The sequence below is a fragment of the Maylandia zebra genome, linkage group LG23 (genome assembly GCF_041146795.1).
Source record: "Maylandia zebra isolate NMK-2024a linkage group LG23, Mzebra_GT3a, whole genome shotgun sequence".
Taxonomy (NCBI): Eukaryota; Metazoa; Chordata; class Actinopteri; order Cichliformes; family Cichlidae; genus Maylandia; species Maylandia zebra.
This window is the reverse complement of record NC_135188.1, coordinates 11,301,663-11,315,971: the sequence shown is the minus strand read 5'-3', so window position 1 is coordinate 11,315,971 and position 14,309 is coordinate 11,301,663. Positions and strand designations below refer to the sequence as shown.

At 38.6% G+C, this 14,309-nt stretch overlaps 1 protein-coding gene across 1 annotated transcript; it reads right to left on the bottom strand.

Annotated features, from left to right (window-relative positions):
* Positions 1-215: 215 nt before the first annotated feature.
* Positions 216-1,956, bottom strand: LOC112430385 (G2/M phase-specific E3 ubiquitin-protein ligase-like). Its single transcript, XM_024798630.2, has 5 exons — positions 1,841-1,956; positions 985-1,301; positions 683-864; positions 403-575; positions 216-303 (listed from the first exon to the last, which is right to left on the bottom strand). The coding sequence occupies exons 1-5, from the start codon at positions 1,915-1,917 to the stop codon at positions 216-218; spliced, it is 837 nt and encodes a 278-aa protein (XP_024654398.2). The 5' UTR covers positions 1,918-1,956.
* Between the last annotated feature and the right edge of the window lie 12,353 nt (positions 1,957-14,309).

Genomic DNA, 14,309 nt, shown 5'->3' with positions numbered 1-14,309 from the left:
AGAAGGTCAGCTGTAAGCACTGAAGGTGACCAGCATAGAAGGGTGCGAAAACTCTCTGGGTGAGCTTGGATTTTGTCCAGCACCTCAAGTGTCCATAGTCCATCCTGAAATCTAAATGATAATCAGAATTACCTTTAAAATCACAAATCATATCAAAAATGAATGGATCCAAGAAGTATAATCTAAAACATATGAATTTATATATACAATAATTTTTACTTCAGATTATTCACATCATCAAAAGTGTATGTCCCAAATCTGCATTTTTCATGTGATGCTGTCACCTTTGGAGGCATGGTGTACCTACACATAAAGAAATGCCACACAAAATTCCCAGAATACAAGGCAATCTGCATGGGTTTGAGTTACTTATTGGACAACAATAAATACATACATACATACCTTTCAGATGGACCACGGACTCTGTGTATTACTTGGAACATGATAATGTCATGTATAAGCAGATCCTTGTCTTCCAGCCTCCGTAGCGGCCTCAGGCAGCCAGCATTGGCTAAGTATTCCTGAAGTGGCTCAGTTGCTACTATCAGATCTTCAAAGGATTTACACTCTTTAACCTTCAAATAAAAAAATAAAAAATTAATGGGCCCCAATTAATACATGGAGTAGAACGAAATGCACACAATACTAAAACATTATCCAACAACTGACAAATCAGTTTTACCCTTTTAATTTTTTCACGCAGGTCACTATCGGCAACATCTTCTAAAACTGGTTTAGCCAAATCTGGGCCATCAACAAGGCAAGAGAAGAGTGTTGGGGACAGAAAGCCTGCTGGTGGACCACCATGTACAAGGCTTACTGCAATGGCTCTGCCTGCAATGAAGTACCTGTCCTCCCTCATGGCTAGAAATAATGAAAAACATTACATGTCAATAGATGCATGAAAGCGCTTGACAAGAACTTCATAAAAATGATTTTTTTATTGCATTACTCCAGGGATATCAGCCTAAAATCAATACATACCAGCACTATCAAGCGCCAAGTTCATTTTGCCTTCTTCACCCTCAAACATTGGAGACAGGGGCAAAGCTTCGATCAGAAGTCTTAGAAATTCTCTTCTTGGTCCACCCAAGTCAACAGCCTCTTCAGGTACTCCCATATCGTCAGAAAACCTGACAGAAATTGTGTGGCATGGATCATATGTTGCTCGTTTAAAACCTCTAATTGCTCCATCCAGGACTGTTGATCTATTAATGTTGAACTTGCATTTCTTCTGTTGGTTTACTTTTGCAGAAAGTTCCTCCAAAATATCTTTTGCTGATACCAAACAACTTGAAGTCCTGTAGGATTAAAAAAAAGAAAAGAAAAAAAAAAAGAAAAAATATTGAAAAGAACATCAGTAAAAACATTCACATACAAGGGCTACAAGGACATACAAAGTTTTGTCAAAATCAGAATCAGCATACTTTATTAATCCCTAAAGGAAATTATCATAATCATAAGCAAAATGTACAAAGGAGTATATTGCTCAGTGGCTTTTTATATTGTTTATATGTTTTGGAGAACTAGAAAGCACTAGAGCAAAGAAAAATAGTTTCAATGCACAATAAGTAAATTTCATTTCATTGTCAGATAGGCTGTTAAAAATTCGCTGCCTATTTCAAATAAAATAAAATTTGCCAGCATTACAGCATTATCATTTGACTCTGTAGACATTATTCAAAAAACTGTTTTGTTAACAGCAAATATAAATATCATATATGCATATAAATATCTGAGGATGGATTACACTCCTTCACAACACTGGTTACAGTATTGGATTGCAACAAATATGGTGTGTTTAATTGGCTACTGTAAAACATTTGTATTTGAAACTAACCTTTCGCTCTGCAGGCTTGCTAGTATAGCCTGGTTAAGTTCCTCATCATCAGAAGACATGTCAGATAGTGGAGTCATGATTGAAAGGTAGTTATCGTAGTTTACAGATTGACTGTGTGTTGATGTACAGGGTAATGCTGAACAATGATTCTCTGGATTCCTGGTCTGGTAGGGTGAGCTTGAGGTATTTCGGCACGTCAGGACCAGAACTGGATCACTTAAAGATGAAGATGATGAGGTAGAAGGCTGACTAGTGGAAGGGTAGATTTCCAATGAAGACACTGGTAACTGGCTGAAGGAAATGTTTGTTGAAGCGCTGCTGTACTTGTGTGAGATACTACTTTCATGGGTCAAGGCAGGAGTTTCCGTTAATAATGTTCCATTACAAACTGATGAGGCAGGAGATTGCGTCGGAGCAGAGATTGGTTGGAAGGCAGCTGTTGAACTGGTAAAACTGTCTGAAGATGATGAGCGCAGCTGCCTTGATGAAACAGGGTTTTCTTCACAGTTTTCCTCACTGCTGTAGCTTGTAATATCATCCTTAGAAATAAAATAATAATTATAATAATTCACATATATTGAATTTGAACATTAAATACCATATATCCAACCTCTTCTGCTTATTCTTATCAGAGGTGGGGTGGTTGGAGCCTATCCCAGCTACCATAGGGTGAGAAATTTCAAGAGTTAATAGATCTTTCTCACAATTACTTTGACATACTAGGCAGACAAAATTGTAACACATCTCCTGAACAGCAGTAGTCTTACGTTCTATAATTCACAAACAGCCCAACAGAGCAGCTGTAAATTTAGTCAATACCAGAGCTTAGGATTAACATTTTTAAAAAGGAACATTAACTTGGTACTATTCTATCCAACTACAAAAGGTGAAAGGCAAGTTTAAAAAGAACAGAGATGAGAAAGTTCAAAGGTTGTTTATGCACCAATTTCTGGTCTTCATATTATTACTGTACAGTGCTATGTAGATTCATTTAAAAGTCAAATAATGTACCAAAATTGGTTTTGATGGTCTGATGTATAGGGCTCTCGATTTATAAATTTTATGTATGAGATTTGCATCCAGCGCCTGTCCTGCTCGCAGTTTGGGCGCAATCAGTCTGTTGCCACAAGCCATCAGAAACTCCAGGCTGGAAAACAGTTAAGTTGTAAAATGTTTAAAATCCAAAACAGCAAAAATGTTCCAATAACTTTTTTAGAGCTAATCTTGTTTTCCTCTTTGAATCAGACTTAAACCAGTAGTAACAGAAGTAAACTTTATACAAATGTCAAAAAAGTATGCCAAAAATGGAGTGTTCAAGAAAGGATAACTGATTTGGTTCTTTTAGTTTAGTTTACTGATTCATGTCTACCTGTTCTCTGACTTAAATCGTTATGTAAAGCTTTGAAATGCCTAGATATCGAAAAGACTACTGACAAAAGCTGTGTCGTATTAGGTTTCGACTGCTAGCACAACCTACCTTACATCAATAGAAAGTTTATCTCCAAAGGCGTCCCTTATTTGTTCAGAGACAGTTTTCTGGTCCCAGGATTTTTGGAATTCAAATCCATTCAATATATGCCCTTGTTCATGTAAATGTTGTTTTGTGCGATGCTTGACAACAACACTGCTTGATGGCCGTGGAAGAAGGATGACAACTTTGTTGAAAGTATCATGATAATGTGTCTTGGCCCTATAAAACAAAACAGAAACTATATTCAGATTTATGTATCCTTTGTTTTATTTACCTATACTTAGACACTATCAGTTCCTTAAGAAAGTTGCTAATGTCACTTGGTAGTGACCAGCTTACACGTTAAACTGTTGCTAAGCTTTTATAAATAAAATAAAATGTTACACAGTTTATATTAAAAAAACAGTATCGCAGCTAGCCATTTAGCCCACTTGAATATGTTTAAAGTTGCTCGTGCATGTAAGAGTTGAGTATAATAGCAAACACAAATAACAGAAACATAATTTGAAAGAAAAAAAATGCATAAAGTAATAGCATGCTTATAAATTGCCTTTGAAAAAAAATGGAAAATGTACGTAAAATAGAAAATGTTTTGGGGTTTGACCATTATAATTCACTGACGCTTGAATAAAAAAAAAAAAAAAAAAAAAAAAATATATATATATATATATATATATATATATATATATATATATATATAGTACAATGAAAGAAAATCTAAGAGCTCCAGTTCAACTACAGTGCGGCCCCTTCAATCACAAAAGCTCAAAAAATAAACTGCATGAGGATTTATTTTACTGCTCTTTAAAATGAAATACGCCTACAAAGAGGCATACAAAGAAACATTTGCTATTACTTTTTACTTTGACTAAAGAACAAAAAAGACACCGATCATATTTCTTTTTTTCTTATTTCATACACTTTAGAAACTGGACTGAAGGCATGACTTGGCATCCATGTTTATCTACCTCTACAGTGGTACAGATATTGATCCACTCACAACACAGAGTTGGATTGATGTCTTCTAGCAAGATTAAAATTCTACCCCAAAAAATAAATAAATAAATAAATAAATAAATAAATACAAAACTAAACAAAAACAACAAGAAAATTAACCCAACCTTTTATTTAGCAGGAGGTGGTAGCTACATCAGTGAATAATGTAGCTACCACCTCCCACATTAATAAAGAAGATTTAATATAAATAATCTTAAAGTAAGCATCAACTTACACTCGGGTCACAAGTACAAACAGCCACTAATATTGAAATAAATGCCACGGTCTTTACTGTTTTTAATGTGGATGCTGCTGAATAAATTAGCTAGGGATAAAAAATTATAAGGGTAACAAAGTGCGTTGCTAAATCAGCAAAGCACATTTCGTATTTTGTATTTCGCAGTTGTATAGTTAAGTGGCAAACTGTTTTGTTCTTACCTTTTCCTTGATCTGCAGTTCCAGTTGCCAAAGTGTTTCTGGGTCTGATATCGCAAAGACTGCCCCACTCCAGTCGAACTCCGTGTAGCTACTTGACTCGTTGAAGATACCCGGGTGTTAGCTGGTCTAAAAAGTTCCCTCATCTCACTTTCCACCGTGCTGTGGGTAACACTGGGTGCAGTTGAGCCCGTCCGATCTCGATCAAGTGACGAGGACAACGATGTGACCGTTTCAGGAGATGATAAAATATTTCTTAACAACCCAACAGCTTGCTGAAGAACTCGAGTTTCTTCTCCCCCCTCCATGCTGTCAGACACTTGAAAGTGACCCGCGCGTGCTTCTCAGCCAATCACAGCGGTACAGACACCCAGCCTTCCGTTTCCATTAAACTCCTTCCGTTTCCACTATACTCTTTCATTCACATACATTATTCTCTTGCATACATATATTTTCTTCAGATATGTATGCATTCTCTTCTTACATACATATATTATTTGTAAGATTAAATGCATTTTGAATGCATGTAAATGAGAGCAAAATGTAGGAATGCATAAATGAAAATGCATGTATGTTAGAGTGCAAATGTGTAAATATGTAGATTAAAATACATGTATAAGAGAGCATAATATTGCAATGTGTGTGTTAAATATGTGTAAACATGAGAATAAAAATATCTAAATATAAAAATTAAAATAAAACAACATGAGAGTGAAAGTATATGTATGTGAAAGAAGAATATATGTGTGTGAGAATGAAAATATATGTATGTGAGAGTGAAAATATGTGTGTGAAAGAAGAATGTATGTATGTGAGAGTGAAAGAATAAATTTTGGCTTGTACGGCCCCTCATACAAACTTGTTAGAGCCGTTTATAAGAGTCTAAAGAAGACATATAAGTCTAAAATGATGGTACAGACTGCCATGGAATTCAGGCAGTTAAACTTTGAAGATAATATAGCAAGAACGGTGATATCTGAAGTGAACAAGATGAAGGAGAAGAGGATTAAGGTTTTTGTTGTTAAGGAGAATAACAACAATTCATCTGAACAATCCTCTTCAAAGACCACTAGGAACTTGTTAAGGGATTCTTTTATCAAGCACTCAGACGTAATGAAATAACACTCAGACACTTCAGCAGTTTAACGTGCACGGGTGAAACCTCAAAAGAGATTCACACACTTCCCTGTTGCAGTCTGCCTTTATTTATACAAAGCAGGAAGCATACAAAAAAGGAAATATCATGCTTATCTTGTCAAGCAAGCAGGTATGATTTCTCAAGAACTTTGTATCCTCCACAAGGTCGTTTCTTACTCTTGGGTGGCGGTTTCCTGCTGCTGACAGATAATGTGAAGGCAAACAGTTTCCGTTACAGAGTAGAGAGCCAGCAATTAAAATATGCAGCTGGTTGAGTACAGAAGAGAAATGTAAACACTCTTAGCTGATTATTATATGAATAATAAAACCTTTAAAAACAAAAATCCGCTGACAGAACTGTTGTTCTTTTGGGAAATTTTTGAAAACATTGTTTCCCTACAAAATCATAGTCGAAATCAGGCTATGATTTCGACTATGATATATACAATTCACAAGATTTCAACAATTTTAAAATCCTACAGTGTTGGTTCTGTCTCGCATCAGCCCCATCCAAACAGGTCGCGGCAGATGGCTGACCCTCTCTGAGCCTGGTTCTGCTGGAGGTTTCTTCCTGTTGAAAGGGAGTTTTTCCTCCCCACTGTTGCCAAGTGCTTGCTCGTGGGGGATTGTTTGGGTTGGAGCTTTAATTTTGTAAGGTTTTTACCTTACAATTTAAAACACCTCGATTCAGAACCTCTCACTGTTGTTGAAATTGTTTGGCCCTTTCTGTGAGGGCACTGCATGTTCTCAATCTCATTGGGAAATGCTACATTTTGCACATGAATGCAGATTTATTCTAAATTGCAAAATGCATTTGCTAAAAATAAACAAACTAAACTAATGCATGGCTATGGTGTATTTTTATGAATCTCATACTCAGGTAATAAATACTTTTGTCTTATTACTGAGCAATAATAAAGTTTAAAAAAAACCTCATGTCTTTTAATGAACCGCTTGTGTTTTAGTTTAGTTATAGTTATAGGTAGTGGCCGAAAGAGTTTTGGTCCCTCTTACTCCAATGTAAGCTTGTGGGAAAAGCCCAAGAAGTGTGTTCAAGCCTGTCTATTGAGCAGAGTTTAGATTATGAAACTCTTAAGAAAACTGTGCTGCAGGCGTATGAACTTGTCCCTGAAGCATATCGGCAGAAATTTAGGAATCTTAATAAAACTGCTAACCAGACTTTTGTTGAGTTTGCGCGAGAAAAGAATGTGTTGTTTGAGAAATGGTGTTGTTCATGTAAAGTTAAAACCGTGGAAGAGTTAAACCCTTATTTTGCTGGAGGAGTTTAAAAAGTGTTTGCCGGAACGCATCGTGACTTACTTAAACGAACAAAAGGTGTCGTCTCTCACTAACGCGGCACTCCTGGCTGACGAGTTTGTTTTAACGCACAAAAGTGTGTTCTGTGCACAGAATTCGTTTCAGGAAAATTTCTCTGAACGAAAAAAAGTCATCACGAGCAGTGCGTAAAAATGTATCAGCGTTCATTGCTAGATCAAACGGTCGAGAATGTTTTTATTGTCACGACTCAGGACATTTGATTGCTGCGTGTCCAGTATTAAAAAGAAAAGAAGCGAGGGGCACTAAATTCCCCGCAGGCGTGGGTTTGATTAAAACCGCTTGCTCGCCAAAGGTGCACGCGGAGGCTGAACAAAACCCGAAAACTGACATTGATCCGCAGTTGTGTCATGCGGCTTTGTTTCGTTGACGGGTGAAGAAAATGATAAAGTGCCAGTCACGATTCTTAGAGATACGGGTGCATACCACTCATTCTTACTAGAATCTGTGCTGCCTTTGTCTGAAAAACATCCTGTGATTCCGATATAGTAGTGTGGGGAATAAAAATGAGTGTCACCAAAGCCCCTCTGCATATGGGTGCATTCGCCGTTAGTGTCGGGCTACGTTAAAGTCGCCGTGCGCCAGCGATTACCAATCGAAGGAGTTTCCTTCATTCTTGGTAATGATCTAGCTGGTGGGCATGTTTTTCCCCCGCCAGAAGTTGTTGATGTTCCTGCCCTTGCTGCTGACTCAGGCTCCACTGCTTCAGAGGTGTTTCCTGCGTGCGCAATTACTCGTGCTCAGGCTCGTAAAATGGGTGAGATTGTGGATTTGTCGGGGTCGTTTATGGCTACGCTTGATGAAGACGACTCTTTCGTGTCACCCATTGATTCTGTAAAAAATCTCCACATGTGACGTCCCTGAAATGATTCCTGAGGACATTAATCAGAGCTTGAATATGACCAGAGCACAGCAGGGTGATCCTTCACTGGTGCCTTGTTTTTCCTCTGTTGTGGACAGAGAGGGATCTAAAGCTCCAGTGAAATATTTCATTTGTTCTAATTTGCTATGACCTCAGAGTAGGGCTGTGCGATGTGACCAAAATCACATATCCCAATATAAGCATCTATAGCCCCGATAACGATAGAAATCACAAATATGTAACATTTTCTGTAAATTCTGTGAATCTCGGGCAGCTCGACTCAGCTGGGCATCGCGTACCTGGAGTTGAGTGTTTTAACCGATGCATGAAACGATACATAAGTTGTAACGGCCGCCGTTTTCTTCGTGAGTATTTATTCAACGGCGTGCTGCGGGGAAAGGCCTGTTCTAACGTTTGAGTCTAAGGTTTATTTTTAGCACCTGCCGGCTCTTTTTTGCTTCTCATCTATGGGCTCAAATTGTGGTCATAAATATTTTGTTAATTATTTGTGGGGCGGTCGTGGTTCAAGAGTTGGGAGTTCGCCTTGTAATCGGAAGGTTGCCGCTTCGAGTTTCACATGTACTTTTTTGGCTAAGTCCACACACAAATCTTTTTTACACATACAAATCTTTTTTACAAGTACAACATATTTATGACCACAATTTGAGCCCATACTCATCCGTAAACACTCTTTCACGTCATTCAGTTTATTTTGAAAAGTCTCAACAGGATCTTGAGCTTTATTGTGAAAGGGAAATAAACAAGCGTACACGATGGTTTTACCGTCCTTGTTGCTAACGACAACACATAAAAACAGTCGCTACACCCTGCTGTGACATCACACTCCAGAGCTGACGTCGGTGTCACGTGATACATTTTCAGCTTTGATCTGGTCCTACCAGCTCATAAATAGGGGCGGAGGCAAGGCAAGTTTATTTGTATCGCACAATTCGACACCGACGGTTTGCTTTGCAGAGACATTAGAAACAAAAGTTATTACAGACACTAGCAACGGGATCAGAGAACAGCACAGAAAAAAACTCAAATGGATTCCTTTAAAGGAGACAGTCCACAGGAAACCAGGCCCATAGAAATATCTGAAGAGGAGATGCAGACACTTCTCTTCAAATCCGTCTTTATGACCCGTACACGGGCAGAGAGACGAGAAATGGATGAAAAAAACTTTATCGTTCAGTTTGTTGTAAAGCTTTCAAACACCATTACAACAAAAACTAAATTAGTCATAAAACCCATCGACATGTTTTCACTCATCAAAACAGTCACAGAAAAAACTGCAGGAAAATTACCTGCAGAACTGCCAACATCTATAAACAGGGTGGTTAAGTCTGTTTTCCGTGGACTGCACAAGATGTACGACTCCAAGGACTTGCTACGATTTTTCATTGTATTTCGTCAGTCAACATTTGAAGAAAATGTCTCAAGAATTTTAATATCAGAGATCAATAAGGTAAAGGAGAAAAGGATAAAGGGTTCTGTTGTTTGGGAAAATCAGACCAGTCCTGCTGAAACGTCTGAAGAACAGATCCCCAGTCCAGGGCAAAGGACACAAGAAACTAAAGAAAGAAACTTTATAATTCAGTTTCTTGTTAGGCTGAACAACATGGTCGCCTTAAAGACAGGCACAGCAACAAAGCAGGTCAACATTTTTGCCATTTTAGAAAATGTCATTGAAATGGCTGTGGGTAAACTACCCACACAACTTCCAAAATCTTTAGACAAACTTGTTAGAGCCGTTTATAAGAGTCTAAAGAAGACATATAAGTCTAAACTGATGGTACAGACTGCCATGGAATTCAGGCAGTTAAACTTTGAAGATAATGTAGCAAGAATGTTGATATCTGAAGTGAACAGGATGAAGGAGAAGAGGATTAAGGTTTTTGTTGTTAAGGAGAATAATAACAACAATTCATCTGAACAATCCTCTTCAAACACCACTAGGAACTGTTGTTCTTTTGGGAAATTTTTGAAAACATTGTTTCCCTACAAAATCATAGTCGAAATCAGGCTATGATTTCGACTATGATATATACAATTCACAAGATTTCAACAATTTTAAAATCCTACAGTGTTGGTTCTGTCTCGCATCAGCCCCATCCAAACAGGTCGCGGCAGATGGCTGACCCTCTCTGAGCCTGGTTCTGCTGGAGGTTTCTTCCTGTTGAAAGGGAGTTTTTCCTCCCCACTGTTGCCAAGTGCTTGCTCGTGGGGGATTGTTTGGGTTGGAGCTTTAATTTTGTAAGGTTTTTACCTTACAATTTAAAACACCTCGATTCAGAACCTCTCACTGTTGTTGAAATTGTTTGGCCCTTTCTGTGAGGGCACTGCATGTTCTCAATCTCATTGGGAAATGCTACATTTTGCACATGAATGCAGATTTATTCTAAATTGCAAAATGCATTTGCTAAAAATAAACAAACTAAACTAATGCATGGCTATGGTGTATTTTTATGAATCTCGTACTCAGGTAATAAATACTTTTGTCTTATTACTGAGCAATAATAAAGTTTAAAAAAAACCCTCATGTCTTTTAATGAACCGCTTGTGTTTTAGTTTAGTTATAGTTATAGGTAGTGGCCGAAAGAGTTTTGGTCCCTCTTACTCCAATGTAAGCTTGTGGAAAAAGCCCAAGAAGTGTGTTCAAGCCTGTCTATTGAGCAGAGTTTAGATTATGAAACTCTTAAGAAAACTGTGCTGCAGGCGTATGAACTTGTCCCTGAAGCATATCGGCAGAAATTTAGGAATCTTAATAAAACTGCTAACCAGACTTTTGTTGAGTTTGCGCGAGAAAAGAATGTGTTGTTTGAGAAATGGTGTTGTTCATGTAAAGTTAAAACCGTGGAAGAGTTAAACCCTTATTTTGCTGGAGGAGTTTAAAAAGTGTTTGCCAGAACGCATCGTGACTTATTTAAACGAACAAAAGGTGTCGTCTCTCACTAACGCGGCACTCCTGGCTGACGAGTTTGTTTTAACGCACAAAAGTGTGTTCTGTGCACAGAATTCGTTTCAGGAAAATTTCTCTGAACGAAAAAAGTCACCACGAGCAGTGCGTAAAAATGTATCAGCGTTCATTGCTAGATCAAACGGTCGAGAATGTTTTTATTGTCACGACTCAGGACATTTGATTGCTGCGTGTCCAGTATTAAAAAGAAAAGAAGCGAGGGGCACTAAATTCCCCGCAGGCGTGGGTTTGATTAAAACCGCTTGCTCGCCAAAGGTGCACGCGGAGGCTGAACAAAAGCCGAAAACTGACATTGATCCGCAGTTGTGTCATGCGGCTTTGTTTCGTTGACGGGTGAAGAAAATGATAAAGTGCCAGTCACGATTCTTAGAGATACGGGTGCGTACCACTCATTCTTAATAGAATCTGTGCTGCCTTTGTCGGAAAAAACATCCTGTGGTTCCGACATAGTAGTGTGGGGAATAAAAATGAGTGTCACCAAAGCCCCTCTGCATATGGGTGCATTCGCCGTTAGTGTCGGGCTACGTTAAAGTCGCTGATTACCAATCGAAGGAGTTTCCTTCATTCTTGGTAATGATCTAGCTGGTGGGCATGTTTTTCCCCCGCCAGAAGTTGTTGATGTTCCTGCCCTTGCTGCTGACTCGGGCTCCACTGCTTCAGAGGTGTTTCCTGCGTGCGCAATTACTCGTGCTCAGGCTCGTAAAATGGGTGAGATTGTGGATTTGTCGGGGTCGTTTATGGCTACGCTTGATGAAGACGACTCTTTCGTGTCACCCATTGATTCTGTAAAAAATCTCCACATGTGACGTCCCTGAAATGATTCCTGAGGACATTAATCAGAGCTTGAATATGACCAGAGCACAGCAGGGTGATCCTTCACTGGTGCCTTGTTTTTCCTCTGTTGTGGACAGAGAGGGATCTAAAGCTCCAGTGAAATATTTCATTTGTTCTAATTTGCTATGACCTCAGAGTAGGGCTGTGCGATGTGACCAAAATCACATATCCCAATATAAGCATCTATAGCCCCGATAACGATAGAAATCACAAAAATTTAACATTTTCTGTAAATTCTGTGAATCTCGGGCAGCTCGACTCAGCTGGGCATCGTGTACCTGGAGTTGAGTGTTTTAACCGATGCATGAAACGATACATAAGTTGTAACGGCCGCCGTTTTCTTCGTGAGTATTTATTCAACGGCGTGCTGCGGGGAAAGGCCTGTTCTAACGTTTGAGTCTAAGGTTTATTTTTAGCACCTGCCGGCTCTTTTTTGCTTCTCATCTATGGGCTCAAATTGTGGTCATAAATATTTTGTTAATTATTTGTGGGGCAGTCGTGGTTCAAGAATTGGGAGTTCGCCTTGTAATCGGAAGGTTGCCGCTTCGAGTTTCACATGTACTTTTTGGCTAAGTCCACACACAAATCTTTTTTACACATACAAATCTTTTTTACAAGTACAACATATTTATGACCACAATTTGAGCCCATACTCATCCGTAAACACTCTTTCACGTCATTCAGTTTATTTTGAAAAGTCTCAACAGGATCTTGAGCTTTATTGTGAAAGGGAAATAAACAAGCGTACACGATGGTTTTACCGTCCTTGTTGCTAACGACAACACATAAAAACAGTCGCTACACCCTGCTGTGACATCACACTCCAGAGCTGACGTCGGTGTCACGTGATACATTTTCAGCTTTGATCTGGTCCTACCAGCTCATAAATAGGGGCGGAGGCAAGGCAAGTTTATTTGTATCGCACAATTCGACACCGATGGTTTGCTTTGCAGAGACATTAGAAACAAAAGTTATTACAGACACTAGCAACGGGATCAGAGAACAGCACAGAAAAAAACTCAAATGGATTCCTTTAAAGCAGACAGTCCACAGGAAACCAGGCCCATAGAAATATCTGAAGAGGAGATGCAGACACTTCTCTTCAAATCCGTCTTTATGACCCGTACACAGGCAGAGAGACGAGAAATGGATGAAAAAAACTTTATCGTTCAGTTTGTTGTAAAGCTTTCAAACACCATTACAACAAAAACTAAATTAGTCATAAAACCCATCGACATGTTTTCACTCATCAAAACAGTCACAGAAAAAACTGCAGGAAAATTACCTGCAGAACTGCCAACATCTATAAACAGGGTGGTTAAGTCTGTTTTCCGTGGACTGCACAAGATGTACAACTCCAAGGACTTGCTACGATTTTTCATTGTATTTCGTCAGTCAACATTTGAAGAAAATGTCTCAAGAATTTTAATATCAGAGATCAATAAGGTAAAGGAGAAAAGGATAAAGGGTTCTGTTGTTTGGGAAAATCAGACCAGTCCTGCTGAAACGTCTGAAGAACAGATCCCCAGTCCAGGGCAAAGGACACAAGAAACTAAAGAAAGAAACTTTATAATTCAGTTTCTTGTTAGGCTGAACAACATGGTCGCCTTAAAGACAGGCACAGCAACAAAGCAGGTCAACATTTTTGCCATTTTAGAAAATGTCATTGAAATGGCTGTGGGTAAACTACCCACACAACTTCCAAAATCTTTAGACAAACTTGTTAGAGCCGTTTATAAGAGTCTAAAGAAGACATATAAGTCTAAACTGATGGTACAGACTGCCATGGAATTCAGGCAGTTAAACTTTGAAGATAATGTAGCAAGAATGTTGATATCTGAAGTGAACAGGATGAAGGAGAAGAGGATTAAGGTTTTTGTTGTTAAGGAGAATAATAACAACAATTCATCTGAACAATCCTCTTCAAAGACCACTAGGAACTGTTGTTCTTTTGGGAAATTTTTGAAAACATTGTTTCCCTACAAAATCATAGTCGAAATCAGGCTATGATTTCGACTATGATATATACAATTCACAAGATTTCAACAATTTTAAAATCCTACAGTGTTGGTTCTGTCTCGCATCAGCCCCATCCAAACAGGTCGCGGCAGATGGCTGACCCTCTCTGAGCCTGGTTCTGCTGGAGGTTTCTTCCTGTTGAAAGGGAGTTTTTCCTCCCCACTGTTGCCAAGTGCTTGCTCGTGGGGGATTGTTTGGGTTGGAGCTTTAATTTTGTAAGGTTTTTACCTTACAATTTAAAACACCTCGATTCAGAACCTCTCACTGTTGTTGAAATTGTTTGGCCCTTTCTGTGAGGGCACTGCATGTTCTCAATCTCATTGGGAAATGCTACATTTTGCACATGAATGCAGATTTATTCTAAATTGCAAAATGCATTTGCTAAAAATAAACAAACTAA

What these genes read in the sequence shown, in the direction of transcription:
- LOC112430385 (XM_024798630.2), bottom strand. Translation starts at nt 1,917, where the DNA reads ATGACTCCACTATCTGACATGTCTTCTGATGATGAGGAACTTAACCAG. An exon ending in GCAAGCCTGCAGAGCGAAAG is followed by an intron (nt 1,302 to 1,840) that starts GTTAGTTTCAAA and finishes TTAATCCTACAG; the next exon opens with GACTTCAAGTTGTTTGGTAT. An exon ending in GTCCGTGGTCCATCTGAAAG is followed by an intron (nt 304 to 402) that starts GTATGTATGTAT and finishes CTTTATGTGTAG; the next exon opens with GTACACCATGCCTCCAAAGG.